At 49.0% G+C, this 26,521-nt stretch overlaps 1 protein-coding gene across 2 annotated transcripts in view; it reads right to left on the reverse strand.

Moving 5' to 3' along the window:
• exoc6b (exocyst complex component 6B) overlaps window positions 1–26,521 on the reverse strand; it is a 150,892-nt gene that overhangs the window by 76,903 nt on the left and 47,468 nt on the right. For both annotated transcript variants that reach the window (XM_015343850.2, XM_006629096.3), the window contains exons 7-12: window positions 20,225–20,398; window positions 13,958–14,026; window positions 6,001–6,084; window positions 5,020–5,066; window positions 2,510–2,630; window positions 23–94 (exon numbers count right to left, since the gene is read on the reverse strand). In XM_015343850.2, coding sequence (XP_015199336.1) covers window positions 23–94; window positions 2,510–2,630; window positions 5,020–5,066; window positions 6,001–6,084; window positions 13,958–14,026; window positions 20,225–20,398 — 567 coding nt within the window. The remainder of the gene's footprint in view (window positions 1–22; window positions 95–2,509; window positions 2,631–5,019; window positions 5,067–6,000; window positions 6,085–13,957; window positions 14,027–20,224; window positions 20,399–26,521) is intronic.

Genomic DNA, 26,521 nt, shown 5'->3' on the forward strand with positions numbered 1-26,521 from the left:
GGCTCGGCTCTGGCGGTCTCACCTGCAGCGTGTCAGCGAAGAGCACAATGAGGTTCTTCAGATCCAGGACCAGGTTGGGATCAGTGCAATAAGACTGGAATCAAAAACACAACACAGTCACACACACTGACCAGCACCACACAGCAAGATGCACAGCCAGCACTCGGCAGAGATCCCAGCCTGACACACACCCCATGTGTATTATCGGCACCCCTCTTTCATGTACACATACAAGTAGGCTTCTGTATACAAATCTCACTTCCAAACTCCTCTGCCCGCACTGTTCTACACTAGACTATGCTCATTCTGTAAGAACTGTTACAAATCCAAGCAAGCTATTTGGTTGCCAGTAGCTAATTATTCTCAGAATCGAGAAAGAACGTGTCTGTCTCTATGACAATCCCATGAGACAACGAATCATTTCTGTTACTCTTCTCTGAACTCTAAGGCTATAATAAACTTTTTATAGTATGGTGACCAAAACTGAACACAGTGTCCTAAATGAGGTCTCACTAGCGTATTGCAAAGCTTGAACATAATTGTATACATGCAGAGACACAGTGGCGCAGTGGTTAGGATGGCTGTCTCGCAGGACTGGGGCCCTGGGTTCAATTCCGGACATGGGGTGCTGTCTGCATGGAGTTTGTATGTTCTCCCAACACTCGTGTGGGTTTCCTCCAGTGGCTCCCACTGCCCAAAGACAGGCTGGTAGGTTCACTGGTTTCTGAGGAAACTGGCCCTGGTGTGTGTGTGTGTGTGTGTGTGTTTGCGTCTGCGCATGTCCTGCAATAAACTGGCGTCCTGTCCAGGGTGCGTCCTGCCTAGGTCCTGTTGCTTGCTGGTATAGGCTCGGGATTGCCTGCTGAATAAAGCAGTCAGAAAATGGATGGATGTACTGTAAACACACACACAGTATATAAACCACAAGGGCAGTTTGGGCTGGTTTCACCTGCACTCTCTTAAGGGTGTGTGTGTTATATTTTGCTTTTGTTAAAAACCAAGCAAACGCAGAGAAGCAACTCGTGATCTTCACATCCCCTTTTCTCACAGGCGGACAAGAGTCTGATTTGCTGGCAGTGCATTTATTAAGTCAACCTGGTCCGTATTTGCAGTTTCAAGGTGTTTTTAATTCACTTCCACGTTCCTTCTTGCACGTTCTCCACATCGTTGTGATGTAATTGTCAGTGACTCCTGCCACAGAGTCTTGGAAAGCGGCTCAAATCGTTCAAATCGCTTTCTTCTCTTCCAGCATCTGCACTGCAGTAGATTTCAGACACACCTGATTCGAGGAGGAGCGCCAGATGAAAGAGCAGAGGTGCTGAAATGCTCATTCGTACCATCACAGACAAGACGACCAGCAGCTAAGCCTGGGTCAAGGGTCACAGTAATATTCAGAGCTGCAGCTGGCGGGGATGGGAGGTGATCATCTCTAGTCTATAAGACAAGCGCCACAGCTTGCACTGGAAGCCCAAGCTTTAACTGGACTTAACATATATACTGTATGTTATGCAAAAGGTTTAAGTTGAATGGACACTGATATACAAATGCATATAGTGAGCACTTCAATAAAATTAGAGCTGTTCCATTCTTATCAAATCAAAGAAAACAAGTGAGTATTAAAAAGTAATAATCAAGGAAATGTTCTGTTAAGTGTGTAGGTAAAGCCAAGAAATAATAAGAAACTAGTAAGATATCTTTACACAAATGGCTTAAAATAATGCTGGCTAGCTAGCTAGCAGGGGGTCAGATTAGTGGACACACTGGCTTTACACGCCCAAATGATTGAAATATTACCATCTTATAATTAATTATAATTATTAGAATTGCTTGCGCTTTTCTGGACACTCCACTCAAAGCACTTTACAGGTAATGGGGATCCCCTCCACCACCACCAGTGTGCAGCCCCACCTGGATGATGCTCCAGTACGCTACCCACACACCAGCTCTCAGTGGGGAGGAGAGCAGAGTAATGAAGCCAGTTCATAGAGGGGGATTATTAGGAGGCCATGATTGGTAAGGGCCAATTGGAAATTTGGCCAGGATGCCGGGGTTACACCCCTAGTCTTTTTTATTTACGTCTCATCTGAAGGACGGCACCTGTTTATAGTCTAGTGTCCCCATCACTATACAGGGGCATCAGGACCCACATGGACCGCAGGGTGAGCGCCCCCTGCTGGCCCCACTAACACCTCTTCCAGCAGCAACCTTAGCTTTCCCAGGAGTCTCCCATCCAGGTACTGACCAGGCTCACACCTGCTGAGCTCCAGCTGTGAGCTGCAGGGCGATATGGCTGCTGGTGATGGAGCTGTGCTCCTATGCCCTATTCCTAACTCACACACTCGCATGAAGGAGAGGCAGCAGCCCGCGCAGCCGGGCCTGGACACAGGCTCCTCCACTCGCACCGGGCACCCGCCTTTGCTCTCGGGACTCAAGCCCCGCCGGAGGAGAGCAGTTCAGGGTGCCTGGCTGAAAGGATGCCCTGCAGGTGTGGTGCCGCGTGGCTGCTCACCGAATGCGTCCTCAGCGCCGCGATGGTTTTGGAGAGAGCCAAGTCCCACAGCTCGTCCACGTACGCCCGGTTCACCAGGCCCCGTGTCGTGTGCAAGATGTGATCCTCCACCACGAAAAACCTGTCACAGGGAGAGAGCGCCAGTCAGGCCAGCGGGCAGGGGGCGTCCCTCCCGGAGCGCCACACCGAGCCCGTGACTGATTTAATAACGGGGTTTCTCTGCGTCAGAGCTCAGAGGCCTCCTTTTAACTGTTATGTGTCATAAGTACACAATAAATTCTTCAGCATTCCAGTCAAGCAACCTTGCAGTTCATTTAAGGCTTCAATTAGGTAATTAAGCTGGGCTGGAGTGCAAACCAGCAGGTGAGAGGACTTCCTGGACCAGAACTGGGAACTATGGTGTAGTGCCTCAGCTACCGCAGCATCAACACCCATCTGCAGGGCATAAGCTGAAGTGCCCTAGTCCTGCACTGCAACAGCTCTGGCTCTCTCTTGCCAAGGGTTTCTCTGCTTTGTGTATTTTTCATACACTGAGATAATTGTTTGTTTAACTGGTTCAATGTTGAAGCTTATTTTCCAGCACTTGGTTTATAGATGGCAACAACAGCTGCAGGATCACGGAACTCCGCACTCCCCTGGTGTAAAAAGCACTTAATAATAGTTCTGGAGCGAGCGGCTCCGCTGGGGCCGGCTGGGTCCGGACTGTCCTGTCAAACCCACAGAACAGGGCCGTGCAGAAAGAACAGGGCCGCCGGAAGACTGGGGCAATCAAGCCAGCCGCTGGAACGCAAAGCTCCTGGCGGAGACGCGACAAACCGAAAGGCTAGCGGCGGAAGGACCGCCGGTCAGCCAGCTCCAGCGCTGAGCGCCGTCCTGCCCGGACGCAGAGCCCCGCGGGAGGCAGGTCCGGCCCTCCTCGCCGGCTCCGCAGCTCCGAACAGCACGCCCGGCGGCCCGCGCCACCTGCCCCGGCCAGGCAGTGCTGACAAGAGTCAGAGGAAGCTGGGGCCGCAGGACTGCAGGAAAGCAAAACATTCCGGCCAGCGGGAGGAATCCCAAGCTGGAACGCCGGGGATCCAGGGCTGTTTGCGGAACGCTTACCCTCGACCCAGACGCGGAAATATTCCTCCCTGAGAGGTGAGGAGTAAACAGCCCTCGCATCTCGAAACGGAAATTCACCAAGTCCTCATCCCAGCAGGCCCCGCGGACGCGGCGCAGCTCGGCCTACACGATCTGTGATCAACGGATATGAGCTTGCCCTGTCCTAGGGGTCAGGCGGAGGAGAGGAGATTCCCCCCCGTCCCCCTTTCCCCTACACGGGGAGCACGCAACTCGCACACAGCTACTGGGTCTGAACCGGGCTCCGACCGCCAGCAGCAGTTTCACAGTGACACTTCACTCCAGAGCACGCCGCTAGACTCCTCTTAAAGAACACCGCCAGCGTCTCTACTCCTCAGCCCACCCAGACCAGGAGAGTCGTGACCAGTGACAGCTCAAAATCATTCAGATACAGTTGATGAGCCAGCTGACTCTCACTCTGACCCCAGCCGTCTTCTCTGAGCAGAGCAGGGCAGACACAGCGCTCTGCTGCTCTTCCAGCTGGCTCGCAAACACAGCTAAGAAGTGATCGATGTAATTAAGCAGGTGAACGAGCCACAAAGCCTAAGGGCCCACATACAGACCCCGAAAGGCTCGCCCGTAACCCCAACATTAATTCATAACTGCTCCGGCACCTCTAAACACTGGCGGGTGGAGTGTGACCAGCTGAAGCCCCATCTCGGAAACACAGCTGCTGGTTTACAAGCTGTAATGAAATGGCTGATGTGGAGCCCGACCGGGGGTCCGGTGCAGCAGGGTACCTGCGCAGGGTCTGTGTGGACAGGGGTATTTCATCTTGGTATTGAAGATTAGGATTGAATTTCATTTAATCATAAGTATTCGCTGTAGCCATCAACCTTTTTTTCTGAAATACGTACTATCCTTAGGCTCCAGGTCCAGCTTTGACCTTCGACCTTGTATCAGATTAAGCAGTTAGAAAACAGATGGATATTTACTATCCTTAAGCATAAGTTGAAGGTTACAATATTATGTTACAAGTGTTTTTTTTTAAATACTGTCCTCGTGTCTCTGCATATCACACCTGGAAGCCCCCTGTGGAATAACACAGCCCTCAGTAAAACACACAGCAGAGAGCTGTTGTCTATATGACTAAGAAATTGCCCTGGAATTGAATAAAAATCCAAACACTTTCCTTCAGAAAAGCATGTTTCTTCAATTAACAAATGTGTGTTGTTTATATATAAATCAAGATATAAATCATATCATTCCTGCAGGCCATTTTCACATCTGGGTGAACTTTATCACTTTGTGGCTTTTATTTTGGGGTGCCAATCCGTGTACCCCACAACGTGGAAAACCTGTGCCACAGCCAGGCAGCCCAGTCCGTCTGTCACTCAGCTGACGACGGATCCCTGTGAGCTACAAGGATCAGACCAGGAACTGTCACTTACCCCACGATCTGATTGAAGTATCTCCTGTAGCCTCCCAGTGTCTCGTGCTGCAAACACACACAGAGCAAACCTCAGCAGCAGGTCACACGTCAGGCTGCAGGGCCGCCTGCAGCACACCAGGCAAATCTGCACTTTTACCTTGCTTTGTCACACTGTCATTAGACATTACGCCACTTTCACTGTTTCCTACACTTTTAAAGCAAAGGATTTATGACAGAAATAATTTTGAGAATACTGTTGCAGAGCCCTTAAGAATTGTATACCACAGCAAATGTTGGCACAACCCTTCTCCATTCCAGTAAAGCAAAGTGAAAACATGGCCAGTCGTAGGAAGTTCGAGGGACAGCAAGGAATAACATGGTAAAACGGAGAAGAAAATCCCTGGAAAAGTGTGAATTTACATTGCTCGCTGACCACAGCTAATTCTTTCAGACTAGCCATGCAGTGCAGGTACGTCTTTCCCACCCGTGTGTAACAGGGATCAGGGGCACATTACGGAGAGACATCACCATCAACGACCTCAAAACCTAGACAGCGCACAACTGTGAGCAGAGATGGAGAGGAGACCCGTCTTGTGGCTCTGCAGAGTTTGCCCTTGTGTGGCGACTGGTGCTGTCTGGCTCTGAGCACATGAGCGACCGTGATCGAGCCCCAGCAGGGGCAGAGCCGTGCTGCGACTCACAGGTTGACGTCCAGCAGGCAGAGAGGTTATTAATGAGGAGGCGTTCAGAGCGAGGCAGTGTAACAGGGCTCACCGCACTGATCATGCTCCAGACGTGACATCACCCCAGTGAACTGGGACAGTGCAGAATTGCCAGAGTTTCCAGATATCTAGGGACCAGTTCTGTGAGCAACCGTGAGTAAACCCGAGCAGGGGCAGAGGGGAGCTGCACTCGACATGCGTGTGCACCGTGTAGGGTGTGGAATTGAGCGCACACTGGGCAAAAGAAATTGTGCAGTGTGAGGGAGACAAGTGCCTACCATGTTAGAGTGAGGCTGTAGGACTAGACGAGCCTGTTTCCTCCTCTGTTTCCTGTAGTAGGTCTCAAAGGTGTCCCTGGCTCCCTGGAAACAAAACCGAAACGTCAAGACCACATCATACTGTATAACCCTTTCAGCCAACCTCAACCCAGCACAACCATGAGCTGAGGAGGAGCAGAAGTAAAGCTGCTGAAAGTCTTCTAAGCAGCTGGGCTCTTTCAGACCTGTTGAGAAACATAATTAAAAGTATTTCTGTGAGACAGGAGCGGCTCTTGAAGGAGAAAAGGCAAAGCATGCACTTCGACGTCAGCAACATAATAGGCTTCTATTTCGATGCAGAGACAGACAATGGGAGCTCACCGGCAGCACCAGGGGAAATGTTCAGAAACAAAAGATAAGAAACAAATTATATACAAAGGCTGAAAAAGAAAAAAGGAAATGGGATTTTTTGCAATTGTGATAAGACGGACTGCTGAAACATCCTCCCGATAACTTCTCCTTACACCAGCTTCAGGATTACCCAATTAAACTCTGCTCTTGCTGCACTTCAGAGAAACAGGGGCAGCTGTGAGCAGGAGAGGAGGGGAAGAGAAATGTCCTGATGAGAGTGCCACCAGCGCGTCCCACCCAGCCCTGCAACGATACTTCCAAACCAGAGCAGCCAACAGCTCTCCACCAGGCCCACAGACCCTTCGCCAGCGAGGCACTGGACCAGGCCTGATCCCACACTTCCCACACCGCAGGAAGCACCCAAATTTCACCCAGATAGTTGTGAAAGGTCAAAATCCATACTGATGCAAACAGATCTTTGCTATTAAATTTTCCAGCTCAAGGCCGTCTTTCAGAGTTTCCAGCCCGGAGCTGGGGCTCTACCATGCAGGTCTGGCACGATGCCACAATGGCGTCGCCCTGCACCACACCGGGCAGGGCTCTCCTAGGGCACAGCCGGAGAGAAGGGGGCTGAGCCACGCGTCGTCAGGAGGAATCGCTCACTCGGCCAAAAACAGACTGAGAAAGTGATTGTAAGAGTTTAACATTGCTGGTTTTGTTACCCTCATGCATGAAGCACTTTTTGTCATGAAAGTGTCAAAGGAAACTCGCTTTACAACCATCGAACATGTGTGCTGTATTTTAATCAAATGAATAAAACACAAAGTGCTGAGATTTGCCCTGAAGTCTGAAAGAGAGCTGGAGATGAAGACCATGTCCTGGCAGAGGCTGCTGGGCAGCAGCACGGGCACCTCCTCCCCTGCTATCGTGCTGGAACAGGAGTCCTCCGGGGGCTGGGGCTCTCCTCTGCCCGGAGATTAGATGGCGGGGCAGGTCTGAGTGGTGGCAGACGGCCCTCACAGCGGTAACCGATACACGCTCCCTCCCTTTCGGATGTGCGCCCGCTGCCATCCCTACAGGGGCAACAGCTCGTCTCCGGCTCTGCTAATGAAGACTGGACGGAGCGGAAGGGAGCGCCAGACGTCCAGCAACAGGCCGGCCTGTGCCAGCCCTGCAGATGTGGACTCATTGACAGAAGAGATTGGGAGAGTCATCCGGGTTACTGGACTCTCTCCACTTCACGCTATTATTAGTAACAGCATGCTGAGCAGGGATAATCATGGTAAAGTTGTTGGTAGCAGCCACAGCGATCACAAATATATTATTACTGGTACCATTGTGGACATTATCCTGTATGGAGTCTGAACAGGACAAGCTGTGAAGGACAACAGAAACCACCCTCAGGTTTCAAGATGTTCACTGATAATCCTCTCCGCATTCTTTCCACCACCAAGCTGAAAAAACTGCACACTGAGAAGGGACAGAAGAAAAGCCTCTGGGTGCCCGTGCCTTTTTAGAGACGCAGCATGCGAGTCTTAGAGAGCTGCAATTTCTTTATGGCACATCTCCCACAGAGGGAAATTTCCAATGTGATCAAACTGTCTATTTTAACCGGCCAGCCAGCACATGAAGAGAGAAAGTGTGTGGGAAGGGGCTGTCAGTGAAACAAGTATGGGGATGGGGACTGTGAACCAGAGAAACAGAGAGAGCAGGTCAATAGCAGAGGAGGAGAGAGGAGAGACCCTACAGGGCACAAGAGGTGTGCTCCACATCTATTCATCCTTTAACGGTTACGTCTACTTAATACATACCTTTTCCTTCATGTTGTAAGACAGCGATGGGAACATGAAATTATCAGCTTTTGTCAAATAAAATGACAAAACTGTAATTGGAGCCAAGCCTGCTTCTAAAATCCTAGAGGCTCTGTAAAGAAATGTCTGCAGCCCCAGAGTGGCTGTCCGATCCCGGCACTGCAGTCAGAGAGACAGGCCATGCAGGGGTCTGACAGACTTTCTCAGAGTATCGCATGCAGGCAGCAAAAACATGAGCTGCAAATACAGAGTGGAGCACGCTGAGCTTGAAGATTACAAGCATAACATTTAAATAAAGGAATGTTATGTTAAAAATGAATTACCCACTACTGATATTTAATTGTGAATATTGTGGACAATTTAGGTCAACATGTTAAAGAAAAATATTGTTACTCTGGAAACAGTGCAGAGAAGAGAGTGGCACTGGCACTGACACTGACAGGCTGAAGGAGCTGAACCTTTCAGGCTCGAACAGAGGAGAAGGTGTGGGGACTAATACCAAGTACTCAAAATCCTCCAAGGTCCTGACAGGGTCACCCCAGTGATTTCTTCAGAATCAACAGGGAAACACAAACCAAAGGACACGAGTGGAAACTGTGAAAAGCCATGGAAAACCAAAAACAGGAGGCACTTCCTTACACAAAGAGGTGTGGGAGTGTGGAACAAGCTACCCCACCATGTTGCTGACGCCAGAACCCTGACTTCTCTCAAGAAACTACTGAATGAGATCCTTCAATAAATTAGCTACTGATAGTGGCAGGAACTACCAAAGGGCTATAAGGCCACCTCTCGTTTGTAAGTTATGACCCCTCGGCTCCTTGGCAAGCCCCTGGCACAGGCCTGCCACTGTCAACACGCCCTCCTGCTCAACTCTGAGCTTCCCCACCAGAGACTCCCACTTCCTGCAGCACGGGCCTGCTTCCTCTCAGATAGGCGTGCCAGCACTGCCTGACCCCCTGCCCCTCTGATAACCCTGGTCCTGGGGGGAGCTCTGTTGCCCTCTTCGTGGGGGGTGGGAAGCGTGTGTTTTCTGGAACACACACTCCATTACCTCACCAGCCACACAGAGGCTGAACAAAACCTTCCTTTGTCCTTTCTGGTTACTGCTTGCCATCAAGACTGAAGCAGGACGCAGGTTTCTGGTGCAGCGAAATGAGTCTGCTGAGTGAGATTACAGCCTTCTTAATCTGGAGCAACCTTTCACTAGGGCAGGCCTCAGAACTGTCTTGCCATAATGCAGATCTGAAACCCAAGGTAATTATACTGCAATATAGGAACTACATTTGTAATTAACGTGGTGCATTAATAATTTAGGTTACTGACAATGAAGACACAGTAGTCTCCAGTCCCGGAGAGCTGCGGCCCCACTCAAATGTGGCAGCAAACTGGGCAGCACCTCTGTCGGTTCCCGACTGGGGGAGGCTCTTCGGCTGGGGGAGTGAGGAACCACAGGAGAAGGTGGTGGGGGGCGATATCTCAGAGATGCCAGAGCGGGGCTAATGGTACGTGCCCCCCTTGCACCACTCTGAGCTTGTGAAGCTTGTGCCACGCTGTCGCCCAGAGACCCAGCAAGAGCTACAGCGTGTCACGTAACAGGAGAGCAGCGCCACACGCTGGCAAATCCAGGGCCACTTGCAAGGGGGCGTTAAGAATAAAAAAATCACAGGCATGGGCCTGATAGCTAAAATAATAGGAACAACACCTCACACCTGTACAATGCTTAACCCTGAAGGCTCCCTAAGTGTGTGTAACAGGCAGGAAGGGCCTCGCTGCACCCCTCTGGAGAAAGCCCAGCCTGGAAGAGAGTCAGGATGCGGGGGTCAGCACTGCTGCTACGAACAGGCAGCTACAAAAAGCAGCAGGTTACCAGCCTGTACTGAACGAGCGCATTTCTCACAGCAGCGTCTTACACTGCGGACACGGGCTCGGAATCTGCTGTTCCCGAGGGAACGGTGCCACCCTCTTGCCCACCTGCTCCACCTCCAGCGCTGGCATGACTGACTGGCTATTGATGTGGCCAATCTAAACCCTGACTATCCCCACAGCCTCGCTGGGCTCCTGAGGCCTGGCCCGCGTAAGATGGCGGCTCTTTTCTTAACCACATGACCCAAAAAGCTGTGGGGTGTGGCCGGCCTTCCTCCGTCGCCTAAGCAGCTACAGGAAGACGATTGGTCAGGTGACATCGAAAGGCAGGCAGCAGCGGCCAACAGCCCCAGTCTGCGCCTGATGAGGCCAGGTGCTCACTCAGGTGACACCTGCAGCATGGGAGGTGTGTCCAGCGCTGAGTCACTGCAGAGAGAACCAGCACGCCTGCAGGTGATGAATACCAGGAAAACTGCGAAAAGGTGGCCAGTCCAGGTCACCATCTCATTTTAATAAAGGTTGTTTACGAGGGGTGAAACTATCCAACAAAAGTGGTCAGGAACAGCACATCCAATCCTATGATATAGGAAGAATAAGTGATGGCTTGAACACATGTGCTCATTTAAAATCTACACTAAAAAACATCTTAATAATCACAACAATAATACATTTACAACTCAAGAAAGATCGTATTGTTCCCCTTGGCTTGTTTAGCTGGCGTTTGTTGACATTTATCAAAACTTTTAATCAGATTTTTTTCAGCAAAGGAAACAGTAACGCATTGTTCAAGACCAGACTCTGTGTTACAGAAATATTGAGGAATTTAAACAAAAACCCAGGAAACAGAAAAAAAAAATGGATGGCTTGATTAGAAAAGTGACTCGACGTCCAGGATTACAATAAAAATAAATGAAGCCGTTCCAGCGCGCTCTGTAAAGATAGGGTGTCCTTGGCGCGAGGCAGCCGGGGAGCAGGCCTGGCGTGGGGGGGCGTGGGGGCCTGCAGAGGAGCCTGGGACATGTGTGCAGCAGATGCTCACCCTGCTCTGCGCAGGAACGGGCAGGGCGCACCGTCCAGGAGCACTGACAGACTGATAATACAGCTAGCAGCAACAGCACAGACGATTCTAATAATAGCAAGATGAATGTCAAGCTAGGGTTACTAACCGGAGTGAAAGGAAAACACTCTCAACTTCCATAGCCAGTGAGCAGCTGAGCCAGATTCGTACTCCACAGCAGAGCAGAGCCTTTCCCAGTCCTGGTTCTCTGTGATTCAGTCCGCCAGCCTCAAGACGTCACTAGAATTGCCACACTTCATGATTACAGATAACTGATCAGTGCTACAGCTAGGTAAGACATTTATTACATCCTTCCCATAACAGAGCACCGAGCAGACACTGTGTACTGGTGTTTCTTTCAAGTAGTACATCAGACGTTTGTCTGAAGCACTGCTCTGTGGTTAGACCACTGTTACATAAACCACTCGCTTGATAACTGAATCTCTATAAATATACACATCAACTAAAATAACAGGCAATATTCTCATTAGAGGGATACTATTCATGGCCTTCCTGTCACAGAAGGACTCGAGAAAATAAAAAATGCAATCAGGCCATTGGATAAGCTTCTAAACACAGGGTAAGGTAAGGGTTTATTTATTAGGTTCACAGAACTATGAACATGATGAGCAAATTAAAATAAAAAATGGATAACACTTCTAATATCTCTACAGATCTGACACGTCAAGTGTTTGAGTCTTCTCTATTACAGTGCCGAATAAGCTCCTGCTGCGGCCTGCCAAAAACAGTGAAGTTGAAAGTGGTTTGGTTTTGTGTACCTGACCCTCCCAATTCAGGCTCACAGCCTCACACGCTGGTCCACAATCTAGCGCCAAGGCAAAGAGCACCTGAGCTGCCTGGCAGTGTCACGAAGGAGGACGCAGGCTGAGAATGGCAGTGTGGCCTCGAACAGTAAGGTGTTTATGAAAGGGTAGCGAAGGCAAGGTCACGAACAGCTCGCACTGTTACAAACACGAACGGCTCGGTCCGTTACCGAGGCCAGCGGGCGCTGCTCGAATCCCCCCCCCGGCCTGCCCCGCTCTCTGCCCCTCCCGGGCCGTGCCCGCAGGTGCCCTGCCCGTGGCACCGCAGCTGAACTCCCAGCGCCCCCGGCGTGCCCCTCCCCGGCAGCCCCGGGCGCAGCTGAGGTCAGGGGCAGAGCAGGAAGAGAGAACAAACAAGCACACGGCAGCTCTGTGGGCTCGCCCCCTCTTCACACCTCCGCGGCTCTGAAAACCTTTGATTTCGGCCACATTGTCCCCGGCAGCACAATGGCTTCGCTGCTCGTGAAGCGGCGGCGAGGGACAGTGCCAGAGAGGCTCCCGGAGGCGCCGTTCTCACCAGCCTTCGCAGGAAGTGCGTGAGCAGAGCCTGGCTCGGGGCGCCCTCTCACGACGTGGGATTAGGAAGAGAACGGGTCCTGCTGTCGGCCGTGCCCGTTTTAGTCGAGCCGGAGTAGAAAGATCCAGTCCCAAACACGGATCATTCCCAGGGCCCGGGACTCTCCAACTCCCCCAGAACTACAACACGCAGGCTTTCACCCCTTCCCTGGAGACTAGTGCTGGTCAAGGAAAAACTCCATCACTCAGTCTGCATTCCTGAAGACAGGGTGCTACTGAATCTACAAGTAAAAGCACAGATATGTTTCTGATGTGTTTCTATCAGAACAATTCGTGGTTTGGCCTTCAGCTTCCTTTATTTCCTTTATTCTGCTGCTGCCGATGAAGATGCCGGAGAGCTTGTGACGTGCACAAGTATGTGTGAGCAGAAGGCCAGCCTGCTAACAAGCCTGGGATGACGAAGATTGCTTTAACACTGCCGCCTGAGTCCCTCACACCAAGCTGAAAGACAACAGACTGGTTGCAAAGGACAGTGGACCTCTGTGGCTTCGGTCACTTCTGACCGGTGGAGAGGACAGTCTCGCTGGCACACTGGAGAGCCAGCCCTTCGCCACACGCCAGCTCAGAACCAAGACAGACCCCACGCCCCCAGCTGGCAACACCAGCACCACCCCATGGCTAGGAAATCCGAAATATCGCCCGCCGCAAGTCCCGCCCCGCGGCTTGATTTTGATCCGGCTCAAGACGGCAGGCGGGAAACACACCGCCCGACTTGGAAAGAGGGCGCATTCTGGAACGCTGCAGCACACCGGACCTGCCCCGAACGAAGTGGAGTTTGGATTCACTGTAGCGCAGCACGGAGGGAATAAGGGAAGCGAGTCCCAGGTGCTGAGCGGGAGGGCGGGGCCGATGTGTTCCGATAAGACAGGGCTGCTAATGAGCTCCTGCAGTGGAAGCACAGCTCCGACACACAGCCCACATGCCCTCCTGCCGCTGCAACTGCTCAGATAACGCCCTCTATACCCCTCCTCTCCTAACGGGGGACAGGGAGCACAGACATCCACCAGCCACCGGGCCAGCGGGAGATTTCTACCAGTACAAATCTTTAAATCCCCAGTGTCTGGACAGCTATTGGACATCTTTCATACTACAGGCAAAGACGCAGCAGAGCAAATAACACATTTTAGAAATGGTCACTTCTTATCTTAATAATTGCAGTACTTCCATAGTGGCTAGCCTTAGTATGTTTTCTGAACACGAGTAAGTGTGTATGAAAAGTCAGAAATAGCTAAATACATTTAAAATGTCGTCACTCCCACTCAAATTTCACTTCACCCAACTGGCACACGTGACTTGGGAGGAACAGAAACAGAGGTGGGAACAGCAGGAATTTTAATACATAACTGCTTTCAAGGAGGAAAAAGAAACTTCTCCTTGCCTTCAGATGCTAAAATAATCCCTGCAAAGAGATCTCAACCATTGTGAAAGGCACTGGTCCTGAAACAGACCTCACACGCACGACACACACGCAGAACAGGAGGGGAGCCGTCACTCACCAGCACGGTGTAAATGTGCAAACAGCGGTAAACAGGAGAGAAGTCCACCAGCTCCTGGGCTCCAGGCACCTGAGAGAGACAGAGAGACAGTCAGGCAGGGAGCTGCACCACCGCAGGCCACCTGAGCTACAGCACACCCTGGATTTCACACTGAATGTGACTACACTCACTGGTCCCCTGGTCCCTGCTGAAATCCTCTTACCAGTCTGCTTATTGACAGTGAGATTTACTCATTTGACAGCTGCTTTTATCCAAATCCAAACAGACTTATTATCACGTCCGGTCAAGACACAAAGGGTGAAGAAGCACAGAAAGCAGCAAGTCTTTAAACACAATATTACGTGCTGGGATGCTGCACAGATGCACAGACGTTTCAGTGCTGCTTGGCAGACAGGAAGTAGACACCAGGACAAGAACACCATCAAACAAGGCGAACATGTGCAGAGCAAATACCACCATGCAGGGGCCACAATCAAGGTGCTAAATAAAGAGACTGACTGACTGCCCAGCAGGAATCTGGGCACTGCCATGAGCTAACTGGGAAGAAGGAGGCTCTGACTGGAAGGGGAGGCCTATTATTTCATTAGCAGCAGTATCGGCATCGAGAGCTGGACTCGTACACGCCCTGCTAGCCTTATCTCGCCAACATGGCAATGCAACAGCAAAGCTCTCAGGAGAAAGCCCTGAAGTGACAGCCCCGTATCGTCACTGCCCTTGTTAACCATCTCCTTTTACATTTGAACTGGGAGAAGATTTTTTGTCTTTAGACTGAGTGTTATTTCACAACGGTTCTGCACAGGTATGACGCACGAGTCCCATCAGGACCAGTCACACACCGTGGAGAGCGAGGACACCTTCAAAGCCACCACTCTGTGCCAACAGACCACTGTAACCCCACCACAGGACACATTGCAAAAATGAAAGGGGAGAAAATATAAGAGATTCAGGGTAATGGAGAGAATTCCAGTGATCAGCAAGTACTGGAATTCTCTCCATTACCCTGAATTCCAGTGACCAGGAAGTACTCAATAAATCATTTTTTACAAAAACAAAACAATTGTATATATTTGTCACCATCTTCAGAATTTTGAATTTAAGGAATCTCAGACAGTTCACTCATAAGACCAAAACAAAGGTTAGAAACGAGAGGAGGCCATTTAGCCCATCATGTCTGAGCACTAGTAGCTAAGCTGATCTCATCCAGCTGCGTTTTGAAAAAGCCAGCTGGGCTTCAACAACATGGCTGAGTAGCTTGTTTCAAACTTCCACAACAATCAGGAATATCACAATTTATTATAGTATTATGAACATTATGAATTTATTAGGAAGACATTATTATTATTTAAAGCAGCTTATTGTATATATACACATATGGGTGGCTGGGTATTTTACGGACTAATGCGAGTGGTTCCCTGATTTAAGTGTACAACAGCAGTTTCCCGCTGGGATTTGAACCCACAACCTTCCTACAACGAGCTCAGAGCCCTGAGCACAGCCCCACCTTCTGTCCTCTCTCATGCAACACACTTCAGTAACCAAAGAGCTTGCTGTTAGCGGATGTTTCTTAAGAAATACACACATTTCAGTATATAAGATTGCAAAATGTCATTATGGTCAGTGAAAAATATTTTTTTTTCACTGATTAAAATCACAGTTTCCTCAGGGGCTCGATTACTCCTACATTATCATGGAAGTGATTTTGAGGAGTGTCCTGGACCAAAATAACAGCCAAGGGGAAAAGCGAACCTTAAGATGGAAAATTTAAGCACAGGGCACACTGAGCCTCCTGCTTCTGGATGTCCATTTCTGCACGTAACCAGCTTCACGGCACAGACAGAGGGCACAGCTACCAATCCTCTGGGCACTCGTTTTCCCAAAGAACAGAACTAAACAATGCCAGCTTTCATCTCATGCCCACAAAACAACAAGAACACTCAATGAACCAACAGGGAAAACAAAATAAAATTATCAAATAATAAAAACAATGTGCAAAAGAATGCCAGGAATGCCTCAGCCCAAACCACCACTGCTACTAAAGATAGCAGGGGGTCATTAACACGAGACATGTTTCCATGACGCAGCGCCGAGCCCTCGCCCAGCATTGTTTTGGGAAACACATTAAAAAGTGGGACCGATCAACAGATTAGGAGGGCATCTGTGTGGCAGGAACGTGTCTCATGCCCACAAACAGGAAGCCACGCTGGCACAGGGCACAGAGGTCTGGAGGAGGGCAGGAGGTCTGAACGCGGCCCGCGAGCAGACAGGTCAATGACCTCTGCCTCCAGCAGGAGCGGGACACGCCATGCAGCCTGGAAACAGGAAGGGCTGACCGGCAGGACAAGTGGCGCCCCCCGGAGGGCAGGAGCGATGCCCCGTCCTCGGCCCGGGCACCTTTGCCAGGGCTCCCCGAGCCGCGTCAGAAAGAGCACGCGCACAACAGGCCACCGAGCGGGCTCACAGCTCGGCCCGCCAGCTGAGCAACACGTTCTGGAAACATCAGACATGGCGCGGTTTTCCCTTTTGATTCCAACAAGCCCTGGGCCAAGTTCCATTATCTGAATAATGTTAAATAGCATTCAATTAACTCTGAATACTGTGCACTTTCACAGAACCTGGGAAAAGTGTCAAAACAACTTAAAACACAAAAAAGAGTGGATTACGTCTAGAAAGCACTCCATCTGAACAGTTCAGTTATTTTGCTGTGTGCTGGAGGGTATAAAAACTTTCACAATGAACCGAGCTTTCTCCCTTTGCACCATTCCTGCAGGAATAGTGTCAAATCTGCAATATTCCGGAAACTCAATCTTAGCACAGGAACAAATGACAGGAGCCCGTTTGGTAGTTAGTAGTTAATGGATCCATGACATCCAGCCATTTCCTGCAGGAAGCCAAAATATCAGCTTCACCCTCATGGCTGAGTATCTTGTTCCAGACTCCCATAGTGAAGAATCTCTCCAAGGGTTCAAACCAAGGTGTAACTCAAGCCAACAGTAAAGTGGCCTGTCCTTATCTACAGAGACTGTCCTGCTGGGGCTTGTCTAGTATGGAAAGCAATCTTGCCTACACCCCTCTTTGGGGCAGCCCACCAAGAAATGATCCAGGGAGTGTGACCAGCAAGGCAGTGTGAGGAAACTCTTTGCAGGTCTCAGTGCTATTGCAGACTGGAACGCTGTCGTAACTCCTATCAAAAGGATGCATGAATGAGTGAAGCAATGCTAAAAATACACTATTTTAGACAGTGGCTTTAAAAGCAATCATCTCAAAGAACTTTACAATACATACAAAACACACACTGTAAGACTAATATGATTGATAAGAGCGTTGTGGCTCAGCAACACAAGGCTCACAGAGGACGGACAGTGCAGACGAGCAGGGGACACACAGTGTACCAGAGCCAGCAGAGTGAGGATCAGATGGATCAGATGGAGAGGGACTGAGGGCTCACACCCTCAGGTTCAAAACTGGAAAGGAAGCCCGTGCAGGGACTCCAAGACAGGAGTGAGGTGATCACTTACACACTTCCTGCTCAGGATTCCAGCTGCCAAATCCTGAACTTATTGTGTAGTGTAGTTTTCGAGAATCTTTCAATCAGAGCTTTACAATCATCAATACTTCTGCTATAGACACAGAAAAGGATACCGCCTGGCACTATCTCTAATGCAATTCGCACAAAGTGCTGTCAACTGACAAGGTTACAGCATCGGTTTCTACATCGTCGATGAGAGGAACCCAATAACACAACTGAAACACAAAAGAGTCTGCTTCCCCGGTATCAGGTTTAGTTTGGACACAGATGTGGGTGACATCTGCATTGAACGAATAGTTCAGACCATGTAATGGTAGTGTTTGACCAAGAAGGTGCCAGTAAATAGTGAGCAAGAAAGGACCTGTGAAACATCAGACATAACCAAACCCAACTAAAGGACCAAAACCACCAAGAGAAATTAAATGTTGACACAGAGAAAATAAAAGTATTTAAAACATTTCAGGTCGGTACCAGACCTGTACCACTCCCCACAAACCCTCAAGGCAGAGTGTCATGATTACAGATTCAAATTCAGCACCGAGACCTCAGAGGGTTGAGATATAGTGTCCTTGAATCAGCAGCCGGTTCGAGATCATTAGCAGCTTTACCAAGCGACGTTTCGGGGCTCTGCAATTGTCTAAAACAAGATTTATCTTCTTCTAAGGTGGTAGCAATAACACGTTCTGATCGGGAATACATGATTTAGTTTCTCCCTTGTCTTCACTGCCTTGGAGCGACCGGACCTGCTATATCCCAGCTTCTCCCAGCAGGAGAAGACCGGCACGACTCCCTACGGAGCCCATGAGGGGAACCAAGTACACAAACAGAGCCACGTTACTACTAGATCTCTCCAGGGCCCTGGCAGATGTGCATGTTGGTATTTTGGGTAGATGATCCACCAGAAAAACGCAGCCAACGCCCAATTTAAAGATCAAGGTTGATTAGAACGGTCACCCTACGTCAATGCTTGGGCCGCACCCCTCCTATCACAGCGATCTGGAGGGTCTGGAAAGGAAATGAAGTTTGGCAGCTGTGTGAGAGGACACAAAGTCCAGGGTCACACCGATGGTGAACGCTTGCCCCCCAGCCCCCCCCTGAGGGGCATCTCCTTGCCCTCACTCGGATCTCTCCTCAGAGCCGATGGGACCGCAGCCACGTGACTTGCGAGTCAGTATTTTATCAGGTGGGTAGATCAGATGGACCTGCCAAGGAGCAGAGTAATGACACTAAATGGCTTTAAATTACTCAGCCCATTAAAGAGGGCGTAGTCGCCTTGTGTTGAAGGCAGTGTCAGCCAAGAAGCCAGGGTCCCAGCAGAGCACCAATCGGAAGTCAGCCCTGGGCTGGCAGAGGTATGGAAAAAAATGTGCATCAGAAATCTCGCCCAACGGACTTTGTCTGCTGCTCCTGTCACGTCTCTTATGGCATCAACGCGTCTGAGGCTCTAAATATAGAGCAGTTTCACCTCAGAAATCTAGGGCCATTCTGCAGGACAGGAAAAAGTTCCCAAATGTCATCCCTACGACATGAAGGTCTCATTCCCTGCACGCGTGCACACAGTGCAATGCCATAGAGACAAACAGGCCGCTCAAGAGCACAGCCAGAGCAAGAGAAGCCTTTCAGAAAGGGACCCCTGGTCACGACACGGCGCCTGACATCCAGCCCCAGCCACAGGAGTCCCGTTCTCCTGAACTGCAAATGATGTACACAGGTTTACAGAGAGAACAGCAGACAATCGAACCTCGAAGGCTCAAACTGAACACTTCTTTAAGCTACTTTACCTTTGCCTACTGCCCTGTCTCTCTCACACCTGAAGAAGGCACCACGGCCGAAACGTTGTGTTCTCTTTCTTCTTTTTTTCAGCATGGAATAAACCTATAACTTGTTCCTTCACTTCTTTAAGCGCTTTGAGAAGCCACCTTTAAAGGCGCTATATAAAATAAAGTTTTTATTATTATTATTATTATTATTATTACTATTATTATTATTTCCATAGGTAAAAGAAGGTAACAGGACAGCTAGCAAAAACTGCAAAGAAAAAAGAACTAAATAAGCTGAAGCTGAAATGGAAATAAGTTGATCTCCTGAGTCAGTCAAGCACCAGTGGCTGAGAGTCTTTTCGGATATGCAGTTTTCATTTCTTATTAATTTGCAGACTTGCTCAGCTCCATGAAGTTTTCTTTCACCATTTTCTTTGCAATTCAACAACGTGGGCCTCAATGGAAGGGAGTGAAAACGTGTGGCAGAAACTGGATGTTCACCAGCATGGAACAGTCAAGGTGAAGTGCTAAGCCTCCACTGCAGCAGGAAACTTCCTGGTCATCGAAATTCACACTATAAAAGCACATCTTCCTGACAGGAGAATGCCCACAGAGCCAACTTATGACAGGCAAACAAAAGGCAGGCATAAAGCAAGAAGCACTGATTTTAACACCCCAAAAAATGAGTATTAATTAGTAGCTACAGGCTGGATCATTTTGGTTTCTCATCTTAGATATCATGCCACGTTGCTAAAGTGGTTAGGTGCCTTTAAGCAATAACTATTGCTATTAATCTATGATTTCTCACAATTTAGCAAGAATGATGACAGCAGCACTGGTGTATCGACTGCCTAATTTACACTTATCATTTGATGTCCACAGCTTAATTTTAATTTTCAAAGAGCCTGAGTAAAAGGCTCAGAAGGTGAGCCATGCTAAGGAAAATGAAGGTGAAGAACACGGGTTGTCTGAAGCCCTTACCTCCTCCTCCTCCTCATCCTCTACATCCAGTATCCCCGAATCCTGTTCCGAGAGGGGGCTGCAGCCCTGGCCGTCCAGCTCGGTGCCCAGTCCCCCCTCCTTCCTGGCACGCCGGCCGCTGCCCACCCTCTGCTGGCGAGACACAGCGCTGTCCAGGTTCCTCTGCAGCTGCGCCTGAAAGACAGCATCACGCCCGTCATTCACACGAACCCCAGTCCCAGTCTGAGCCCATCCACGGCCCCTCTTAATCTGACTGAGCTTGAAGGGCTCTGAAAGGAGGAATTGGCAAACGCTGCCCAGTCCAGGTGTGCTACGCTGGTACAGCCCAACCAAACTGAATTACAGCTGTGGTTCAAGGAAAAGGTGCTTCCACCAAGGACTAACTCAGGGGTGTGCACACGTATCCAACCCATTGTTCTAGATTTTTATTTGTGACTACTTATCAGAACATTTGAGTTTTCATTTTTCACTTGGAGGCTGTGTCTTGATTTCATGCTGTTAAGACCTTTGGAAAGAGTGTGTACACTTTCTATAGGTACTGTAAACACAACTGCCATCTGATGTACTACACCAACCCCCAAAGTTTCATCCAGCTAAGCTGCCACAATTGTGCTGGTTCATGAGTCTGCCAGGGAACAAAAACAAATCACAGACATTGCATACTTAGATTCAGGGTTATAACTGTCATGTTATACGTTATCCACTGTGTCAGTGTAAAAAAAATAACAACTTTGCTTTAAAGGCTATCCACTTGTCATACTCTGGAAAACCGAACCTACATCAGCACGACATTCAGAAATATGTTTCCGACTGACGAGCTAATCCTTGGGTTTTGTTAGTGCTCCTAGGGATGGAAACTACTATTGAATCGATTCTGTCATAACGATGGAGCTGCTTTATGACTTGGGTGTGGGAACTGAAATATCAAACGTTGAAATAATAATAATTGTGGTCAAGAGATTTCAGGAGAAATTACAGCATGTGAGTGTCGACAGCTCACAGTAATAACGTGTTTCTCAAACAGAGAGATTTGATTTGGGGAAGCTGTAGCCAGCCACGGAGACTTGGAAGTGCTGTGTTTCGCACTGTAACTTCAGCTCAGCCCCACCTGTCCAGTCCCACGGACACATCTTGAAGCTGAAAACGGAGTCGATCACGAGCTTCGCCAGGAAATTTTGAACACGATCACTAAAGGGGGCTATTTCGCTGTTCCCCATCCCCTCTTTGTCAAGTTCTGTTCAGGTGAAACGCCTGGAAACACTCAGCGGCGGATGCATTTCTACACCACCCAGATTTCTACAAATGAAATAATAATAAAGCAAGTCTGGTATCGGGGAAGCCTGATCTCCCTGGGAGGGCTGCCCCTCGCTCCCACACACAGGAAAACACCCCTCTTCCTCCGCGCGCACACCCCCGACCTCGTCTGCGCGGCCGTCCAGAGAGATGTCAAAGCACTGCCGTACAAACGGCACCCTGCAGTCAAAGGCAGCAGTGGGAGGGGTGTGGTGGTCTTCGGAGACGGGTGTTTATTTTCCCAGGGAATGGCGCTCGCTCCACAGCCGGAAGCACGCGTCTGTCCAGCAGGGCCGCCCGGACCCCCGCACACCCCCGGGGACTGAACACGTCGAAGAGATCGGTTCTGGAGACCCCAGCTCAGCACAGGTGTCTCAGAGCTAAACACAGGTCTGAAAGCATGGAGGAGGAATGACGAAACTCCTCCAGTGATCTTCCCCCCAGCACACACAGAGGAAGAGCGATCCAGTGAGAAGACAAAACCTCTCACTTTTTAGTGAGACTGATGCTTTTATCCAAAGTGACTTATTTTAATAATAATAATTCCTCACACTTATATAGCGCTTTTCTGGACACTCCACTCAAAGCTCTTTACAGGTAATGGGGATCCCCTCCACCACCACCAGTGTGCAGCCCCACCTGGATGACGCTCCAGTACTCTCCCCACACTCCAGCTCTCAGTGGGGAGGGGAGCAGAGTGATGAAGCCAGTTCAGAGATGGGGATTATTAGGAGGCGATGATTGGTAAGGGCCAGGGGGACATTTGAACAGGACACCAGGGTAACACCCCTACTCTTTTCGAGAAACGCCCTTGGATTTTAATGACCACAAAGAGTCAGGAACTCGGTTTTACATCTCATCCGAAGGACGGCGCCTTTTTACAGTATAGTGTCCCCGTCATTATACACATTAGACCCACAGACTGCAGGGTAAGCGCCTCCTACTGGTCCCACTAACACCTCTTCCAGCAGAAACCTACGTTTTTCCCAGGAGGTCTCCCATCCAGGTACTGACCAGGCTCACACCTGCTGAGCTTCAGTGAGTTGCCAGTTGTGAGTTGTGCTGGGTGAAACGGCTGTTTATCTGGCACAATTCAGGTGAAGTACTTTGCTCAAGGGTACAACAGCAGGGTCTCACACTGAACTGTAGTTTGAACCCACAACCCTCCAGTTAGAAGTCCAGGGCCTGCTCTCTAGTCCACACTGCCTCCTAGGAAACAGACATCATTGTCCCAGGAGGGCCCCAGATGCCAGCTGAGGACACATCAGCTGACGATGAGCAAAATAAGTCAAAATACGAATTCCTTCTCCCAGGCAGAGTAATGATAACCTGGAGACAAAGGCAATCGACTGCAGAGAATCAAACAGTGCAAAATGCGGCCTGCGCATGATGAAATGTTAGACTGCAGTGTGGAGCAGAGGCAACGTTCTGGACTTGTTGCTGGAAGATAGTGGGTACCAAGCCCAGACAGCACATTGCTGCTGTGCCCTTGAGCAAGGTACTGCACTCAGAGTGATGAAGCTAGGTGCTCTGCTGTGTAATGGGTACAAATATAAGTTGCACAGGATAAAAATGCAGTACGTATACAGTTCTTTAATGAAGTATTCACTTCCTCTTAGATTTTCTGATTTTTTGCATATTTTTACCACTGAATGTTACCAGTCCTGTGATATGCCCCTGTTATCCTAGTGATATTTAAAGGGAGTCCGAGTCATTTAAAAAACCTGAAAGGGCATGAATACGTGTGTGAAGGATCCAAACACACAAATGAACCAAACCAAGTGTTTCAGAGGCTCCATGGCCACTGCAGCTGGCTCACAGGTTTAGACACAAGAACATTCAGCACACCGTGTTTAAACTAACAACACGTAACCATACAGTGTGTAGGAAATAGATTTCAAGTTTTAAAAACTGAACAAGCAGTGTGTACTTTGTATACAGCTGCATTACCGCTATTTCTCAGGACAGAAAAAAAGGTTTGTTGTAAAACAGCCAAAGACATTTTTTACAACCACAACATATTGTCCACAGAGCAGAACCTGCAGCTAAATGGAGAACACACTTCTTTGTCCATCGTGGGACCTGAAGCTCCAGTAAGAGTTTTAGTACTGTGCTCCAGATCGGTTTCGCAATGAAAGAAACAAGCTGTCACTCATTTTCCCAACGTGAAGCAGCTGCTGTCCCTGCAGGCTCTCCAGCTCCAGCATGCGCTGTGTCCCATGACCCAGCACCCCCCCGCGCCGTGGAATCCCAAAATCCCTCATCTCTACACGGACACCTGAACCTACCAAACCGCAGAAGGCGTCATTCTCAGCATGGAAACGGCCCTACTGGAGGAGCTGAGCTACCGGGCCTGAAGCGGACGCTGCTGCAGGCGCTGGGCTTCACCAGCCAGTGAGCCGATTCGGTCCGCAGGCGGACTCCCTGCCCCTTGTAGCGTAAAGCCCTCCTGGTGCACCATAAGAAATTATTACACAACGTTTGAACAGCAATGAGCATTTTATCTGAATGCAGAAATGAATACACAAAACAACCAACTGTTTTCCACTGTTCCTGCCATGTTTGAAAAGGAACTTGGAACACTACAGGGCAGGTGTTCATTTGGGACTGACTCATCTGTGGAAACCGTGCTTCCGGACATTGAACGAAAGTGTTTAGGAAAAAAATCAAAGTGAGACAAAGCAACAGGCATGAACACAATTAGAAATTAAACCTGGAAACAAAAGCGATTATGCTCCTTTCCCATGTAACATAAATATGGCTCATTTACTTCTCTACTTCTTCACAGGGTCCTCCCAGTGAGCGAGCAGCAGTGACAAACGAAATCAGGGAACGAGCCAAGCCTCTCTCTGAACACGCCAAGCCTCTCTCTGAACACGCCAAGCCCTCCACAGAAGACGCAGGTGCCGGACAGTGTGACAATTCAACCGGCATCAGATCACCTGGCAAGGATACGTATTCCATTACAAATGTCCCCATGACAAACTCCCACCATCCCTGGCTTATTTCAGACAAGTAACAGGTTTATTCCGTGCTGAAAAAAGAAGAAAGAAAAAACACGTTTCGGCCGTGGAGCCTTCTTCAGGTGTGAACTGAAGAACCTGAAGAAGGCTCCACGGCCGAAATGTGTTTTTTCTTTCTTCTTTTTTGGCAGGGACTCAGGGCGAGCTCCGGGTTCGAGCCCGGGTCCAGTCACTAGCGGGCGGTGCCTGGGAGTCCTCCCAGAGGCAGGCTGGCCACCCCAAGCCCGTCACAGCGCTGCCAGCTCGCCCACGCAGGTCTCCAGATGGCACCCCTGCTCCTGCACACTGCCCCCCTCATCCAAATTTCACGGAAGAAAATACTTCACCCTTGATATCAGTGTAAAAAATTAAAAATGGCCCTTTAGCCCTGCAGGCACTGAATAACCTTCAGGTAAATTTAATCAAACACGAGCAGGTGAATTAATGAACATTACCAGCAGAAAAAAAGGCCGAGCTGAGTGCTTACTGGGCAGTTCTGGTTGTCCCAGTTTTCTGCACTGATCGCCGTCCACATTTCTGACACAGTGACGCCTGAAGAAGGCTCCACAGCCGAAACCTTTACTTTTTCCTTTGCATCCTATGCATGCTGACATAACCACCTAATTGAACTGTGTTTTTTAAAGCATCTTTTTTTAATCAACATTCAAATAACGACACCAAACTCATTCATTTTCATTTATGTGCAAATAAGTTAGCAAAAATTGCTAAACAAAGGCAAGAGGTCTTTGGCCATTTTGTTATGACCAACATAAACTAGCTCAAAATTACTATGCCCAACTACATAATTAGTTGAGTGGCCTCAGTGCAATAATAGCAGTTCACATGATTTCAGAATAAATACACCTGTCTCTGTCAGGCTGCTCAGCCAGGCAGGGAATTTCAAACAAATGTTCGATCGTGAAAACCGCTACCTAATTCAACAGCTAAGACGGGAGAAAATGTCCCGGAGTGCACAATTTCAGTCACTCACACATTCATCCACACTCCGCAAAGCTGTGCTGCAAGGCAGGGTGGCAAAACCATCTCAAATCCCACATGGAATTCACAGCAAATCATCTAATGATACTGTCAACATGTGGCAAAGGTTTTATGGTCAGACAAGACAAAACTGGAACTTCTGAAATTATATGTTAAGTGCTGCAACAACTTGCACAAACCCAACACATTTTATCACCTAGTAAACACCATCCCCACTGTCAAGCATGTGGTAACAGCATGGGGTACATGCATGGAGCCGAGTAAAGCCAAATCTTAGAGGAACAGCAGACAAAAGCAGGTGAAGACCTAAACCTGGAGAAAAAATTCAGCTTTCAGCAGAGCAATGACCTCAAGCACAAGAGTGAAGGAGGTCAATGTCCTTGAGTAGCCTGGTCTAAGTCCTGACTTCACGGAGTTTGAGCAAGTTTGCAAAGAATAATCGTGAAAACTGCACCATCCAGGTATGCAAAGTTGCAGCTGCAAGTCTCTTTGATCATTTAATTTTTTGGTAGCAATATAAACAGCAAAAAATGTATCTATCTCATTTGTCATTCAACAGAATGGGACATCATTGGAAGGGTGTGAATGCTTTTACAAGGCGCAGTATATTCACAGACCAGCAGTGAGGCCGTCAACCTATTGTTGTTAACCTTGGCATCTGGATTCGGAGCAAGTCTTTACTGCAGCCAACCCTTAATTATCAACGTCACCTGCACCACTTGTGCCAATTAAGCAATTACAGATCAATTCATCATGGAACTTATGGGAACGTCCAACATCCTAATGACATCAATCTCGGTGCCAATGGTGACCACACCTGATACTGTATATGTACTAATAGCTTCTTCGCAAGCAATTCAACTTGTGACATCCACAAAACTCAAAAGCTGCTTTTGTATTTCGTTCTGCACATTTTTAGGAATGCATTGGGGAAAAAAGAGAATAAACACAGCAGCGGCTCAATATTATTATTTTAAGTTGTGCTTGGTTTTCTGCCCTGACC

Source organism: Lepisosteus oculatus, chromosome 1, assembly GCF_040954835.1.
Source record: "Lepisosteus oculatus isolate fLepOcu1 chromosome 1, fLepOcu1.hap2, whole genome shotgun sequence".
Taxonomy (NCBI): Eukaryota; Metazoa; Chordata; class Actinopteri; order Semionotiformes; family Lepisosteidae; genus Lepisosteus; species Lepisosteus oculatus.